Here is a 17569-nt window from a genome sequence, read left to right as displayed (position 1 = left end):
AATACCATCGACAACAATACTTGGCCGCCCTGAATGCAATTCTTCTACAAGCTGTCAAATTAAAAGGGGCTTGAGTACTTCCTCTTGAGCCCAGTGACCCTGTTTTATTTTTAATTGGCGCAGAATCCCGACTGTGAGGGGGAAATAACAAGTGGTGGGTTTTTCTTGGTTTTTGGGGGGGTGGGTTGTTTTTTTTCCCCTTTAGCAACATGTGAAGCTGCGCATGATTTTTAAATGTGCCACTTACTTGTTAAGAGATTTACGCTTTCTGCTTTTTGGTTGGCTTAATGAAGCAGGATTTCACAGACTCACTGTGCTCGGGAAGATGTAGAAAATTGAGAAGTAAAGCGTGCGCTGGATGGAAGAGGGATGAAGTTAGAGGGAATAACAAGAGTGAAACACTGGAAAAGAAAGCAAATCATCTTTTTCTCTTGCATGTTTTGGGTTTTTTTTTCTTGCTCAGTGGTAAAACACACACAGCTGGAGGGGGTTGGGGTCATGGGCTGTGTTAAATTACCAAATTCACATGAAAGAAACATAATCTGGATTGGTTTTATTAATAGAATTTTCCCCCCGAGCCAAATGGAGAAGGAAGGAGGGAAGGGGCTAAACACTTTCATGTGGAATAATTAAGACCCTTTGCCTTCTCTTTTTGTCTTTATAAATTAACATGCAGGCTCTTGATATCTGCTGTTCCAGCTGTTCAAGGTCCCACTTTACTGTGTTAGGAGAATAAGCCTTAAAACTGCTTTTACATCTTTGCAGTGAACTGCTAGATTTGATTTAGCAGTCCTGTTTTGCTCCTTTTAGTTGACTTGTTTTCTCTTAAGGTAATGTCTTCTGTGTTTTCTCCATCGTGCTTTTCAGTCCCCGAGGATCTGTCCGTGGAGGAGAGGGATGAGCTGTCGAACATCAGGCGGAGGAAGAGAGAGCTGCTCGATGACATAGAGGTGTGTGCTTGAATATATACAGTATATTAACTGGATAGACTTAGCTTCATCTCAGCAGCTAAGTTCATTAACTACAACCGTTGTATATTGATTGAAAATAATTTTATTGCCAAATTAAGGACTTTGCTGAATGTATTTGTTGTAATTGCTCAACTGTAATCCCAGTCTTTTTTCGTTGTCTGTTTGCTGCTGCGGCACTGTGGGCATTTGCATGCTGTATGTAATGCAAATGGGCCTATCTTTGCACACGCAGTTTCCTCATAAGAAAAAAGTTAGTTTTCCACTGCGTACACTTCTTTCTTAGTCCCGTCTCATACCTTTGCTTTGTCCTGCTTAAGCATAAAGAAAACCAACTGGTGCTCGTATTTTCTCTGTGTTTCTCACAGAGGTTGAAGTTTGAGATAGCAGAGGTGATGACGGAGATCGAGCAACTGACATGCGTCGGAGAAAGGTAAGTCAAAAAAGTGGAGATGCTTTGTTAAACAGAGATATTACTATAGTCTTTTTTTTTTTTTTTTACCTTGTCTTGTTTCATGTGGACAGGCATGTCTAAGTGTGGAAACAGGTTAATTGTTTTTAGTGTGGATTTAATGGCAGCAGTGTGTCTCAAAGTTACTCCCTATTTGTTATGAGGCTTTCATCGAGCCCTTCTCACTATGGCAGCGATCTATGGGGATAAATACCAAACCTTTTTCTGGGTTACATTTTAAAAAAAGAACAAATCTTGTATAGTGTTGACAGAAACACCCTTAAAATAACACAAACATATACAATTTTGATTTTAGAGTGTTCCATGACAGATGATGGTCTACAGTAATAAATAGCAGCAACATTTGATTAGATTTTGCCTCATGAAAGCTATCTCTGTGACTGTGGCTCATTGCCTCTGTCTGAGTTGTGTTTAGGATTTGCATGCAAGTTTTGATGACAGACCAGCATTATGGGACATAACTACATACATAACTACACCTGGCTGTATGAATTATCATACCTATTGTATATTAGAATGGGAATTAAAAAGCTTTTATTGTCATGAAATGTATGATGAAACAAGCGTACAGTCATTTCCACAGTAGACATAAAAAAAGTACTTCACATTAAAACTAATAAATAAATAAGACGTGTTTAAAATATGGTGAGGAAGTCAATGTGCTAACAACAAGCGGTCATCCTATGGAGTAACATGAACATGCAAATATTTAAGAACTGCACAATGATTTAAGCAATAATAGACAATATTCTAATATTGCTCATTGCACTTAGCTGTGATATTGTAAAGGAAGGAAATTATCGCAGAATGAGGAAGAGGAGGTGGTGGTGGCCAGGTGATTATGGCACTTATGAAGATGCTCTTTCCGAGTCTGTGTGCCCTGTAGCACCTGCAGAGGGGCAACGGTGTTGAACAGGTGAGAGCCAGGATGTGAGGGGGTCCTTTAAAAGCTGGAGGTGAGTAAGCCCTGCAGGGAGGGCGGAGAGCAGCCTTCTGAGCTGTGTCGAAGCCGTCTCCTCTGCGCGTCGGTGCAGCTCCTGGACCTTACCGTGATACAGAGTGTCAGCACGCTCTCCGTGGAGGAGTGTTAAAAGGTCACCAGCAGCTTTTGGTTGTTGTTCCTGAGCACTCTCAAGATGTAAAGATGCCCCTTTACTATGTTTTTAAAAAAGGAATGTTAGCAGCACATGAAGTGAGTGAAAAGTCCACGTTAGGAGGCAGCTCATTTATTGTCTGGGACCAGCTTTGCCATCACTCGGTGTTTGGTTTAGGAAACAAAGCCACTGACTCAGGGTGGATCAAGGAGACCATGTGTAGCCCTACACGTGTAAGAAAACTTTGTTGATACAGTGAGTTTATTGTCATGCTAGATGGTGAAAATCATTCATGTTTGGAGTTCTTTTTAGTAAATAAATAAAGTCTCTATATTTATTTTTGTGTTGCAGTAAAACTTCCCAGAGAAACAAACAGATCGCTATGGGCAGGAAGAAATTCAACATGGATCCTAAAAAGGTACTCCGCTGTGTTATTTCTCCGGTTTACAGTTTTGTCAAAGCTCTGAAGCTCTTAGCAAAACCCACCACAGCCTTTAAAGTGTCAGTAGCCTTGAAGCGAGTGTGCCGGACTGAAACGCAGTCTCTTCACAGCTGTGAAATCTTGTCGTGATCTATCATCCCGCCATGATTTGAGATGAACAGTCATCCTGCTTTCTCCTCCTCCTCTTCCTCTCCAGGGAATACAGTTCCTGCTGGAGAACGACCTTCTCCAGCACACTCCAGAAGACATCGCTCAGTTCCTCTACAAAGGCGAGGGCCTCAACAAGACCGTCATCGGGGACTACTTAGGCGAGCGGTAAGACAAAGCGTCTATCAGGCCTAGAGAGAAAGTCCTCCTTACAGGAGATTTACACCCCCTCTGTGATTAAAGAAGGAAATTATGGACTGGATTTACTGATTAAAGAGGGGGAACATGATTGACCCCTTTCTAACATAAATCTTTGAGGCAGCGTAGGCGTGTTGTCTGTAAGTCCGCCCAGTAGGACTTATAGCTGGTAATAAAACCATCATCCAGCTTTTTATATCTCAGGTCAGACTGCAGGATAATAAAGAAAGAGACAAGTTGTGACAATGCTGTAACGCAGTAGCTGTCTCAGATAGCTGAAAGACTAGTGAGATGGATGGTGCTATTTTAACCGTATAGAAACACAGGAAGTCCACACCAAGACATGGAAGCTGCTAGAAAACGAACAACAAAGATTCAAAACTGTCCATTAATGAACCCTGTTATTTATTACTGAGCCAGGGATGGGGGGGGGTTTATATACAGTCTGTAGAAAAAAGGCATTAAAGAGTTTTATTTATATGAGTTGCAGTAGAGCTGTGTTGTTGCATGCATCATAATAAAAACAAAAAGCAGGAAATGTCAAATGTAAGTGAACTAACTTAAAAAAATATTAGCATTATACATTAGATGTATTATACGTGCCCCTTTTCTTTGACAAAATTAGATTCCAGGTGAGCCACTGCGAGGCCGTCTATGTTCACAGGTCAAAGGAGGCTTGCTTGTTATGCGTGCAATGCTCAGCTGCCTGCAACCAAGACCTAACAACAAGCATATGATCCCCAAGGAGCCAATATAAAATACATATAAAATACAGGAAATCACATAGCACCGAGCGCACTCTGTCAGGTGATGGTGTATCTGCAGGTGGTGAATAAATCCTCAGCTATTTTGACTGGCTGTATTCCTCTGATGCTGTCCCAGCTGGATTTGGTGCTTTGTTTAAACTGCCATTTGAACAGGCTTAATTAAAAGTAGGCTCTTTTATTGCCAGTGTTCAAGCTTATAAATGGATTCTTTTTATTTTCTGTGAGCGCAGAATGTTTAATTGGCGACAGAGCATTTTAAAATAGCTTCAAATAGACTATCTGCTCCACCGCCTGACCCTTTGCCCTTTAGTCCATGCAGGAAATTGCATCAACAACGCGCTGCATTGGCTTACACGAGTAAAGGTGCTGCTTGTGTATCAGCAGACAGATGTAGTCTGACAATAGTGAATCAATGAAACATGCTGAAAGACAGGGGGGTTGGGTGGGGGAGGGGGGGGGGGGGGGGCTCTGAAGACTCCTTCTATTACTAACAGGCTTTATTCATGGAGGATCATCAAAGAGGCCATCTACCCACTGGAAATCACACTAAGCACAGGATGGGGGTTTGCACTCAGTAATTATCACTAATTAAGCTTATGCAAGGACCAGGAACCTATCATTACATGCTGAGCAGAGGGGGGGGAGGAAGAGAAGGAAAATAGAGACAGAGATGGTGGAAAAGGAAAACAACTAGGAGACGAATTAGTACTATTATTATTATTGCACACTGAGGCACGAATAAATGTAACCTTGCATGTAACTCTCACGGGACAGGAGTCCATTTATTTGGCTGTAGATGACAGCCGAGCGTGCACTGTAATCACAAACGAGACCGAGAACTACAAATAAGCAAGAAGAAGTCATTCTGAGAGTAATTCAAAGAGTGTTTGTTGTAGGTTTCTTATAAGCCAGCACTTTCAACCCTACTACAATTTCTTTCCACAAAAAACAAAAAGCTAAGTCTTTAAAATTCCTGGTTCGGTTTCAACAATATACACAATACAGAGACTACACAGGGGTCAGGATCGTGGAGCCCGGTGTACAACAAATATGATCAGAGAAGCCGTGACCGCAGTCTGAGAGCAGCTGCCGACTTTTTCCTCTGAAAACCCTCCAATGGCCAAACAAAACTCTGACAAAGAGGAGCCTGTATGGGTTTGGTCCTTTTTAGCTGTTTTTCATCAGTCAAACGCACCGTTTACCCCCGTCCTCCCCTCTGCGGTGGAGAGAAACGCACTGTTATCCAGCTGTTTCAATTGCTTCCAGACCCTCACAGCGTCTGATATGAGCTGGGGCACAAATATGAAGGGAATGCAACGAAAAAAGGAGTTCGGATTGTGAAACGCCTTCATGGATTAAATATGATTTCCCCAACCTGTCTAGGTTTACATAGTTTTCAGGGTTTTTATTGCCATTAAACGTTTTGTATTTTCAAAGAAAATGATTAGCTGTTGAATGATACTGTAAACCTGACTTTTACCTTCTTTGTTTTTTTTGGGGGTTTTATTGCTTTCTCCAGGGACGACTTCAACATCAAGGTGCTTCAGGCTTTTGTGGAGCTGCACGAATTTGCAGACCTAAACCTCGTCCAAGCGCTACGGTCAGGGGAGCGATTAACTCAAATATCGAGCAGGAGGGGGGGGGATAATAATTTCAACAGTTAACTGCATTGTGCGAACCCTACGCCTCGTTATTGCAGGCAGTTCCTGTGGAGTTTCCGCCTGCCCGGCGAGGCGCAGAAGATCGACCGTATGATGGAGGCCTTTGCTTCGCGGTACTGTCAGTGCAACCCTGGAGTTTTCCAGTCGACAGGTCAGAGGCACAACATGTTGCTGTGGTGTAAACTAGTGATTCCCATGTATTCAAGACATTTCAAATCAAATCTTTCAGATTAATAAACTGTTCTTTTGGCATCATTTTTTTTTTTACCCCAGCGGTAAATGAAAGGAAAATGTGAAATCCAACACACAGAAATCATCTAATCTAATGTGCCTGCAGATATACTGCCTGATGATGGCCTGTTTTTATTAATGCATTTCAACCATTAAGCCATAAGAGTTGCTGTAACTAAAGCTCAACAAGGATTAACCAGATTAAAGCAAGTTACATTGGAGCTTATGAGTAAAAAACCAATGCATTATTCAGGGAGGCTCAACCTGTCTTGAGTGATACATAGTGTTGTGGTAAACAAAGCCAGCAGCTACATCTGTCAATAAATAATGTAAAAGGTTTCACAGGAACCTTTTGTGTGCTATACCATGGCAGCTGTATGTGGTCCCATTTTAGCATTTCAGCCAATCCAAATGCTGAAAAGTAAAAGTGCTTGGTGACTAAGCTACAAAAACCTCTTTTTTGATACATTGAGTTTTTGTATCATTTACATACTGGACATTCTTGTGGTACACGTTTCCCCAGCCTGTAACAGAATCTGATGATAGGCAGGCGGGCATTTTTATTATGTGTGTGTGTGTGTGACAGTCGGTACGTGTGTGGGTGCACCGGCTCCTGTTCATTGCCGTAAACTGCGTATCAAGACTGGGAAAAACACAATACGACCTCAGGTTTTTAAAAATTCCCACGAGCAAGCGAAACCTGGGTTTCGTCCAGCTCGACAAGATGGCATTCGCCTCGCTTCAGCACCTTTTTCCCTGTGGTGAGTTTGGTACAGAGGTCCTCATTTGCAAAGTAGCAGGCAGACAATAGACGGCGCGGGACAGCCAGAGCCAAAGTGTGTCAGTGAGAGGAGACAGACAGACGGGAATGAATGATTCATTTACAGGCAGCCACTGGCCCGTGTGAGTCTGCGAGACTGTAAACGCTTCGTTCCTCTGCAGACACACACGCGCCTCTCTCCCTCTTGTGCACACACTTTTTAATAAATTGTAATATTCTTTTTTTATGTAACCAAAATTGATTAAAATCATTAACTGTGATAATTGTATATTAACAGCAGAGATAAATGTGCTCACTGTGCCTGGACATGGGCTTTTTCTAATCCATCGCATCGTGCCCTTTCCATTTCTCTATCTCAGACACCTGCTATGTGCTGTCGTTCGCCATCATCATGCTGAACACCAGCCTGCATAACCCTAACGTCAGAGACAAGCCCCCTGTGGAGCGCTTTATCTCCATGAACAGGGGGATCAATGAAGGGGGAGATCTGCCAGAGGAGCTTCTCAGGGTGAGGATTTGTCTGTACCAAGTGTGTGGCGCGATGATTTAAATGTGCGATTGCCCTGCTGCACGCGCTCCATACAAATGAGACATCTAATTTACTGGCTTCCCCTGAACCACCACTCTCTCTCTATGCAGAATCTTTACGACAGCATCAAAAACGAGCCCTTCAAAATCCCAGAGGACGACGGGAACGATCTGACGCACACCTTCTTCAACCCCGACAGGGAAGGCTGGCTCTTGAAGCTCGGTATGTATGGGGCACCTCAGAGGTGCAAAATTAACCTTCACCATGGTGGTTCATGTTGGTCATGTTGGTTGCAACCGTGTGCTGTATTTTTGTTAATAGATTAACATAAATTTGTGACAGACATCACATAGTGAGGTGCCACAAAAAACTACAAAAATGGTGCCTATGACCAACGAATGACGTTTGCCTGTTACCGCTGTCGCATGCGAGCATGCAAGAATAAATGTTAAGCACCTAGGGTAGACTGACTCGATTAAATATTTCACCAGAATCACTCCCGAATAATTAAAACCTTGGAGAAGCAAAATAATAGCAAATGTAGAGGGCTGGGGTTGATCGTGCTGAAGGTGGAAGCATGGCTGAGAGGATTGATGAGAGGTGGGTAGGCAAGGAGTGGAGAGTCGAGCAGGGAGAGCTGCTGTGGCTGGTGGTGCGAGACAGATTTGCGGGCAGCATGAGCTTCAAACACAGGGGAGACTTGGTTGTCAGGCAAGTGAGATCACAAGGAAACAAAGAGCTAGGCAAAACTAAGTTGGCCTTGGCAAAAGGTTTCAAAGGAAATTTGTGGTGCACCTGCAGCATGTCTGTTTTTGTCTTTATCCATCAGCTTGTGACCTCTCCTCTTTGTTTTGTCTACTATTCTCTTCTCCTTTTATAGTAATCTCTGCATTTTCTCTCTTCATCTTCCTGCCATGGTGTTTTTTATCTCTCTCTTTTTTTCCCTCCCGTGTTTTGGTTCCTCCCTCCCTCCCTCTCTCTGACCTCTGTTTCACTCTTCGTTCTGCTATTCCATTTTGCTCTGTGATGGCTGCTCCCTCTTTAAATCTCTGTATTAGGAGGAAGGTAACACTTTGTCTTCATTCCTCCGCTCAATTCATCACAGAGCGCCCTCGTTCTGACACTGGCTGCCATTATCTCCTTAGCAGAACAGGCCCTTGAACATGCTAACCTGCGCATATAATTGTGTTGTTGTATCATAGCTGTAAATGGGAAAATAAGTGTGTAAGCAATGTGATGTGATGGATTATCTTATTCGAAGTTAAGTCAGAGGTCAATGATCTGGCTCATCCTGCATGGGGATTGGCTGTATTATTCCTCTTGTGGCTACTGAGAAGGCACAAGGGACACAGCTAAGCTCGTGCTTACGAGAGCTCTAATTTTACTCAGTTTTTCTACGATTTTTTGCCTTTCTCCATACCAAAAAAAGCTGTATAAGCTGGCCCAATATCAGCTGTAGCATTAGCTTCAAAACCTGCACACAACCGTTAGAATCCTTTCTGCAACTTCACTGAAAGGAAGCATAACATTATATAACAGCCATGAAAATATCAGCAAGTGACCCAAAAGGTTAGGCCAAATTACTCGTCAATAGAACGTCAATTCTTTGTAGATGCCAGGAATCATCGTGATTCATACCGATTAGCTGAACGGGTCATCTCATGCTCTCTACCACTTCCCTGCACGTCACACATCTCCTGCTCCTCCTGCCAGAACACGCAGTCGTGCTCGGGCTTTAGTGAATGTGGCTGCTTGTGTCTGCACTGTGGGAATGCATACCTACGGTTGCGTGGCTGGTCATGCAGCGAAACATCAGAGAGCCTTTCCCTTTCTTCATTGTCCTCCATTTGTTCCTGCCCTGCGGGCTTTATTACCTCCCGCTCATTCAGGGATTTCTCTGTCCTCTAGCAAATGAGCTGCAATCACTAGACTGTTTTAAATCTTTTGAATTCTTACAGCAGTATATTGGACTCTAATCACAGCTACATCGACCTCAAATGTTTAAGGAGTTTTAAGGAGCAATGAAGCTCCTTAAAACTCTTGATTTATGTTGTGCTGGTAGTCCCAGGCACAAATAAGGTGAATTAAACAGGGAGGTGTAAATTTAACTGATTGACTTGCCTGAGGGCAGCACAGAGGGTGGCGGTTAGAACTGTTACCTCACAGCTAGAAGGTCTAGGCCATCTGGCCGAGGCCTTTCTGTGTGGAGTTTGTATGTTCTCCCTGTGTGTGTGTGTGTGTCTTTGGACATGAAAGTGGGTTAGGTTAATACTAAATTTCTTATTGTTGTCAATGTGTGCAAACAGTTGTCTCTCTGTGTTAGCTCTGCGCGACAGGCTGGCGATCTGTCCAGGTTGTACCTGCCTCGTGCCCTATGGCAGCTGGGATTGGCTCCAGCCCATCCATTGATCCACCAACTCAAACTCTTATAGTTTAATCATAGCAACATTAAATATTTTCATAAAAACTACATTTATTTGAGCTTTCTGTAAACAAAACAAACAGATGATGGCTCTATATATTAAGTGTACATGTGGTTCCCTTGACTGCAGCAGAGTAAAACTTCTATTTCGTTAACTAGTCCAATGAATCATACTGGGTGTTAGGATGATAATCTGAGTCACATAAGCATTACGTTATTGATTACATCAGTGACAGCTGCTTTGTGCACGTTTCATCCAGTCAGCAAACAAGTTATTATGAAGATTATATGTTGACATAAGTCCCATTAAGTTTTTATTTTTTGATTACATAGATAAATTGTTTATCATGTTGTTGATTGTTAATTATCAGGAAATCCAATAATCCCAATAATCCATTTTTTTATTCAATGACAGAGCTAGATGGACAGATTGTGGGGAATTCCTTATATTTTGCATTAATGCATTAAAATGTCGCCCTATGACAGCTGGGATAGGCTCCAGCGCCCCCCCCGCGACCCTGAAAAGGACAAGCGGGAGCGGATGGATGGATGAATGGATGCATTAAAATGTTTCCAAGACTGTCACTGCAACAATCACAGGCCATTATTTCTTTTTTTCTGTTGCTTTCTATTTAAAAAGTGTCAGGCTTGTCTCAAATCGGGTCAGGGCGCTGCTTCTCTTAGCTGTCGCATGTAAGCGTTCGTATGTGTCTGTGATTCCTCCTGGAGGAGAAACACCTTCATTCCCCTCCAGACCATTGCCCTTGCAGGCATCGGTCTCGAGAGATTGGGGGATAAGGGTCTGATTCGGTCTTATAATGCTGGGAAATGTTGATTAGAACCAGATGTGGAACATGGAACAAAGGTCCCCTGCAGGTTAGCTTCCACATACACAAACAGATTCACCTCTTCAGTTTACCCTCATACGCTGTTTGTTTCTCCCTCGCAGGCGGCCGAGTGAAGACGTGGAAGAGGAGGTGGTTTATTCTGACTGACAACTGCCTCTATTACTTTGAATACACAACAGTAAGTAGGCAATTTGGTGTGTGCACGTGTGTGTGTGTCAGGACAGAATTTGACCATTTCATAGTGCACAATGGTGAAGGTGTGCTTTGCCAATTCTTAAAACTTAAAACCTCTAGTAACCGTGAAAACGTGTGCACAAGTGGCAAATTTATGCAATTTATATGTAAAAACGACGTATGTTCACACACCGACCTCGATCACACAGTTTCTATATTTAAATCCACAGAAAATGAAACAGTACTTTTTATTTAATATATTATTATTAGTCATCATGTAGATATTACGAGCCTTGGTACCTTCGGTAGTTTATCGGTTAAGTTTAATCAACATTAAACCAGTTGTCCAGGTGGAGTTTGGGAACAAACATGCAGACATGCATATAATCAATCATCATGATGCTGGTGTTAAAATAATCTATGCTAAGATAATCAGCTAATTGCACTGCAGTCATGACTTGGTTTTCAATATCGGTGGCCAACTCTCAGCAGAATTGCGAGTAAATATAATCTCTAAAATGTCAGACTGTTCCTTTAAGAATGCATCTGTAATAAATTTTCACATTATTTTAAAATATTTAACCCAGGACTGTTTAGTACAGTTCTGTGAATAGATACAGTAGAGACGGATTAAACAAAGGGGCATCAGATTAGTCTGTCACACACACATGCGCGCACACATATTGGCACTGGTCTGTGCCTTCCAGCTTTGCTATTTAACAGATGCAGCCCCCTTGACCTAAATGAACCTCACTCCAGCAATTAACATGAGACATCATAGGAAACATCTGCAAAGTCTGCAACACACATCTGGCCCTGCTAAGCTATAAGCCAAGTGTCTCCCTCAAGCCCACGACCATGAATCCCTCAGCACATACAAACGCCTTCTGTGGTGGGGGGCATACGCAGAGCCAGCTGCGAGCAGCTCTCCCAGGGCATTTCCTCCCCCCACGCTTTGCCACCTTATTAGAAGGAAGATGACAAGCAGGACATGGGGCTGTTCCTCAAGAGCTCTCCCAACACACACACACACATCTGGCCCCGCAGACACAATGGGGGGATGGAGAGAGTCGGGTTACATCTCCTTTGGGTGACCAGGATGAATAAAAACCTTCAAAGTGCTTTAATCGAACCTTGATTTTTACTTAGATGCATTCAGACTTAACATAAAGGTAAAAATGGCACCTAAATAGCAAATGTGTTGCATCAAAAACTGCTCTGGGAAATTTTTGTGACTCACATATTTTTGATGTCTTGTTATTTGAAACTGCCTTTAGTAAAACTCCACGCTAGAAAACAAAAAGTACTAATTGTCTTCAATATTACCAGTGATGATAAAAGTGTGAAGGTTGTTTGCAATTAACAAGACGGCCAGCATAGCCTGTATATGAAAGATGGATAATTAAAAAAAATAAAAATCACATTTTGGTTTTTGTCATTTTTGGGACGATCTGGCTCAGAAACACTCGTCCAGAAGCATCATGCCCCGCTTTATCATCTATTTTACCATAATGGTTCCATAATTTATAGAATAACATCATATTATATCAATCATACCTGAAACATGCAACTGAGACCATAAACTCACCGGAATGGTGTTTATTGAATTCATAAATCAGGTTAGCAAATCGTTAGTTTCTGTCCAGACTACTTTTTAAAAATTGGAGGCTACATCCATCTTTTATATACAGTCTGTGACTGGGTCATGGCAGCCATGCTAGCTGCTACAGCATAAGGCTAAAGGTGTCACAGGTGATGTGACAATGATCCAGGTGGATCTTTTGTCACTGTGACTTCATTTGCACATAGATATGATTATTGTCTTCATTTTATGTGGTGGTAAAATGATGTGCATGCAAATGAATAAGTGATACTGAGGACTGTTTTTCTGTGTCTCTTCAGGATAAAGAGCCTCGTGGGATTATACCTCTGGAAAATCTTAGTATCAGAGAAGTGGATGAGCCGAGAAAACCTGTAAGAAACACCTCCTGTCCCTGCGAATAAACCCTCCTCTCATTTAAATTTAAATTTAAATACCTTTGCACTGCCAAAACAAAACAACACACAAACAATGTGTTCTCGGATTCTTTCATCATGTAAATCAATAGTTTCATGATTTTTCTTTAGAACTGCTTTGAGCTCTACAACCCCAACCATAAAGGTCAGGTAATCAAGGCCTGCAAAACGGAGGCGGATGGACGCGTCGTCGAGGGAAACCACGTAGTGTACAGGATATCTGCCCCCACCCCGGAGGAGAAAGAAGAGTGGATCAAATCCATCAAGTAAGAGACGCTGCGTTAGTGTGGATCCATTTACACTGAGAGGGCACTTAGCCAACGCCTGCCTGCTCCCATGTGGGACTTTCTCATGTCTGACCTTGACTGTGAGAAGCCCACACACACACGGAGCTGCGAGCTTAATCATAACTATGCTTGAGGCTTGAGTACACACACACACACATGCAGGCTGGTGACTAACTGTGACTCATTTTCTCACACTTCCATGCAGATAACACTCGGAGGTGATGTCTGCTCTGCTGGATAAGCACACTTCCCTTTGATTAGCGCGCAACAAGAAAAGGGGGGGAAACACACACACACCTGCTCAGACTCGGTACACTTAAAAACATAATGACAATTTTAATGCATTCCCATCCAAACACTTCCTTGTTAACCACAGAGAGGAGTGGAGGTGCTGCTGCAAATTGGACCCACTGGGTAGCTTTCGAGCATGCTGGTTATGATCGGCTCTGCTTCAGTGTGATCAATATCAGGCGAAAAATTGTACTGCTGAATCTTCCCCGTGCCCTGATGAGATTTAAAAACCCTTGGTGTGGAGAGATGTTTGATGAAAGTGGGGAAGGTTTAAGGGTGAGTTACTGGAATCTTATTTTGGTGAGCATGGCCTGGGGTATGGTTAAAGAGACTGAAAACTGCTAATTTTCTTGGTTTGGAAAATTTCTCATCGGGGGAGGGGGGGGACTGCTGGCTTGTCGTGGCTGCACATCATGAAGTCTCCTCTTGTCACTTTGGCAGTGGAATGATTACACATTAGACTCAGCGGGGCAGAGCTGTGCTGCCGCAACCACACTCCGGGGCGGCAGACTGTCCTGTGGTCAGCAGATTTCACACAAGCACGCGACTACACGCACACACTGTCCGCCCTGATTCAACCTGCAAGGCTGGAAACTACTGTTGTAGGAACTGTTCTGCACTTGCACACATGTCAGCCGTCATGGTGGTGGGAAAGCGGCTAATTACTCAGCGTTATTCCCATCAGCAATCTGTGACTCCGCTATAGAAGTCCAAGTTAAATACGCCGTGGTTGACGAGCAGCTGCGTTAAGGAAAAACTTGAAGTTGTAATTTTTACAATTTTATGGCAGCTCCGTATCACATGTGCGAGGTGAAAGATGCTCATTGTGACAAACCCACACATGATTCGCACTTAACCCACAGTTCCTCTTTGCTTCGTGAAGTGTTGGAGCTTTTTTTTAGCTCGTGTTGACTTTACAGCCCGCAGCTCATTTTGGTTCAGTCTCTCACCTTCACAGCACAGCAGTGCTTAATGCACGCAAAGTTAGCAACTACCTCACTCAAATATTGGACAAGAAAAAATGCACATCAACTTAAAATCTCATGAGCTTGCAGCATGTCTGCATCTTTTTTGCTCCATAATAAAATTCTGTTACTCAATATATGACTTCCACTAAACTAAGATACACAATTATCAGTCGCACAGATTTCTAGCTCAGCGAGTGTGTGTGTGTGTGTGTGAAGAACAGCATTCAGAGGTGTAAGTGCCAGATTTTGGTGCTGATGAACTTGTAGATGGGTGATTTATTTCAACTATACAGACAAAACAGGATGGATAGGATAGAGATATCCAGTTCAAGGTGACGGGAGGGGCTGTAGCCTGCCCCAGCTGTCATGGGGTGAGAGGCAGGGTACATCCCGGAAAAACCATCAGCCTGTCGCAGGGCTGACACAGACAGACTAGATAGAAGCAGTTTTGCTGATATTAAAAATAGGTGTTGTCGTTGTTAAATCTGTTCCTTCCTGTCCTCCACAGAGCAAGCATCAGCAGGGATCCTTTCTACGACATGCTGGCCACCAGGAAGAGGAGGATAGCCAACAAGAAATGATGATGACTCACCCTCACTTACGTCAAGTGTCAGCAGCATTTCTGTCATCAGAGGAATCCTTGTGTGTATGTGTGTGTGTGTTTAAGTCTCAAAGGTGTCGATTCATACGTTCTCCATCAGCCCTGCGGGACATGCAGCAAAACATATGGGACTAACGTGGATCATCCCTACTTCTGCCTGAAGATTTGTCTGCACCTCAGTTCTTGGCTGTTGGGAATTAAAGATTCAAATTCAGTCTGCTACAGACAAAAAATATAATAAAAAAAAAGAAAAGAAGGTAAATTCTCACCGCACTAGACGACAATGGAGAACAGCATGAGGACTTCATGTAACTGGAGATAGCCATAGCTGTAATCATTAGTCTTTTCATCATGCCCTAATGTGAGACTACCCCCTGCTGGACACATAAGGTGCTGCAACACATTGGGAGGATTTGAAAGCTGAATGTTCAGCTCCCAGCCACTCAGACCAACTTGTCTGGTCTCAGCGTTTTATTACCTTCACCTCCTTCGACAACTGCCAACAATATTTTGTAGATAATTCGCAACTACAGAAAGCCTCAAGCTCATCAGTCAGCTGGTCTGATCGATGTAGCCTTTAAGTGACTGTACCTGTATATGCAAACATACTCAACATGGACTCGTACACGTCCATTTACGATATTTCCTTTTTAAAGGCAAACCAAGTCGTGTGTAACGAAGCCCGCCAGCAGTAACGCATTATATTAACTCACATAGTGAAGATCCACCTCTGCGCTCGTTTCTTTTGTATTTATTTTCTCATCTTTTCACAAAAAAAGCAGCCCTCCCCCCCCGACTCACATTATGCATGTATAGTATATAATTTACATACTGTTTTGTTTTTTCTGTATTGTGTTCACGTAGTGTGGAAATCATAATGGCTGTAGCCTTTACCCGTTCATTGTTTTTTTCATTTTTAGTTTGACAGCTAACAAGTTTACAATAGTGGAAGAGGGTCATTGTGCAGCTTCCCCTCACACTGTTATTACTGAGGTTCAGATAGTATATGTAATATGAAAGAGAATTAGGACAAACCCTTTCAAAATAAGATACTGGAATTTGCTGGAATACGTGTGAATGCTCTAACTGGAATCTTGAGGACCGTTTTCCCCAGACAGATCAAACCGCCCCACAAAGCCAAAACTTTCCTCACGGGTGCAGCTTTCAGCTCTAAGCACGGTTTGGCGTTTGTGCGGGAAAACGGCTCTCGAATACTTTGATGTACACTTTGAATAAAAAATACATGCTGATAAGAAAACAGCTTTTTGCGTGCATGTGAATTCAGCGAGCAGTGCTCGACTCACCAAACTTACCAGGTCTTTGGTTATTTCAAACATGGATACAGTGCTGTGAGAAAATTAGGAGTGAGCTGAGCCCAAACAGCTAGAAAAGTGTTTGTATGTAACAAAAACCTGAATACATAGGAGTGTCGTTAGTGGATCTACATTATAATTTAACCGTAGTGGAAGGTTTGTTCAACAAGAGTCTCATACAGTCTAGTCTATATCATACAAAAGCACACAGGGGCTTTAAAAAGAAAAATCCCTGCAACTCATCTCAATCAGCATTTTTTTCCATTCATTTCAATGCAGCTTGTAAACAAAGTCCAAGACCAAGAACAAATTACAATTTCTGACATTAACAAATGTATTTTAAGGCGTTTACCTTATACAATGTATAAATTCGTACATGCTAAACTTAAAGGTATAACAGCAGTTTTTCTTCCAACTTCTGTCTAGAGTTGAAAAGGAAAAAAAACAAGAACAAAAAACAACCCAAAGCATATTCATCACTGAATTTTTGTCCAGAGAATATGCTCAAAATTAGTTCTTCTAAAAACACAAAACAGAAATCTGAGAATCCTGATACAGGATTTGGTTTGTTTTTTTTTTACATATAAAAGTAACTGATATTACAGTTCAAAATTAAATTCACAGTATTTTTTGACGCTAGACGACAAACCGTATCTTTAAAAAAAAAAAAAAAGGAAAAAAGTGGTCCACCACCATGACAGCAATAGCGTGGTGCTTCTTTGTTTTTCGAATGTTTTTTAAAAAAATAAAAATAAAAAAAGGGAGAGCGGCATGGCAAAACTAATTTCAAAAAACAAAACAAAAAAACCCTCTGCATCTGGTGAAGAAAGTTAAAATTACAGAGTGAATCTTAGGCTTCACAAATGGGAACGAAGATGAAAATGAATGCTGGGAAATGTTCTCAAGTCTTTCCAGGGTTAACATGGAGGTATCAGTCAGCAAAGCTCTGTTCCCACCACTACACTCATCACCCCCCCCCCCACCCCACCCTCCCTCCCCTTGCACAAATAACTCCATTAGTTTCATGGCTCCCAGTGGGATCAAAGAAAGAAATAAAGTAAAACATTTCAGCTGTGTAGATATGGTGACATCTTAAACTTCCGATGCCTTTCAGTCCTCCCGGGCATCACGTCACTCCCTTTGTTTCGTTCCTCTTCGAAGCAGGTGGATATCTGTGATCGATGTTAACACGTTTTTTTCAAGTCCTGAGTTCCACTGAGCAGCAGTTGAGATGTTTAAGCTCCAGGCTTTGTGTTCATACAAGTATATATTAATATTCTTCATCATAAATGTTCAACAGGTTTCTTTTTAACCGATAGCTAGGAGAAATTACGGCAAATAAATAAACCCATTTGTGAA

At 42.3% G+C, this 17569-nt stretch overlaps 1 protein-coding gene across 2 annotated transcripts in view; it reads left to right on the top strand.

Annotated features, from left to right (window-relative positions):
• Positions 1-16155, top strand: part of LOC102788360 (cytohesin-3-like) — a 33351-nt gene extending 17196 nt beyond the window's left edge. Inside the window, exons 2-13 of one of the 2 annotated variants that reach the window (XM_006800952.3) lie at positions 868-950; positions 1337-1401; positions 2886-2952; positions 3173-3291; positions 5608-5688; positions 5788-5900; positions 7121-7269; positions 7401-7512; positions 10662-10738; positions 12637-12708; positions 12862-13016; positions 14805-16155. In XM_006800952.3, coding sequence (XP_006801015.1) covers positions 868-950; positions 1337-1401; positions 2886-2952; positions 3173-3291; positions 5608-5688; positions 5788-5900; positions 7121-7269; positions 7401-7512; positions 10662-10738; positions 12637-12708; positions 12862-13016; positions 14805-14877 — 1166 coding nt within the window. In that variant the 3' untranslated portion in view covers positions 14878-16155. Of the gene's footprint in view, positions 1-833; positions 951-1336; positions 1402-2885; positions 2953-3172; positions 3292-5607; positions 5689-5787; positions 5901-7120; positions 7270-7400; positions 7513-10661; positions 10739-12636; positions 12709-12861; positions 13017-14804 lie in introns of those variants that run through there. The other variant, XM_087845372.1, reaches the window with a different exon arrangement.
• The last annotated feature ends 1414 nt before the right edge of the window (positions 16156-17569 follow it).

This window comes from Neolamprologus brichardi, chromosome 8 (assembly GCF_056152115.1).
Source record: "Neolamprologus brichardi isolate AB-2024 chromosome 8, ASM5615211v1, whole genome shotgun sequence".
Lineage (NCBI taxonomy): Eukaryota > Metazoa > Chordata > Actinopteri > Cichliformes > Cichlidae > Neolamprologus > Neolamprologus brichardi.
The sequence above is the reverse complement of the archived record's forward strand: the minus strand, read 5'-3'. Positions and strand labels throughout refer to the sequence as shown.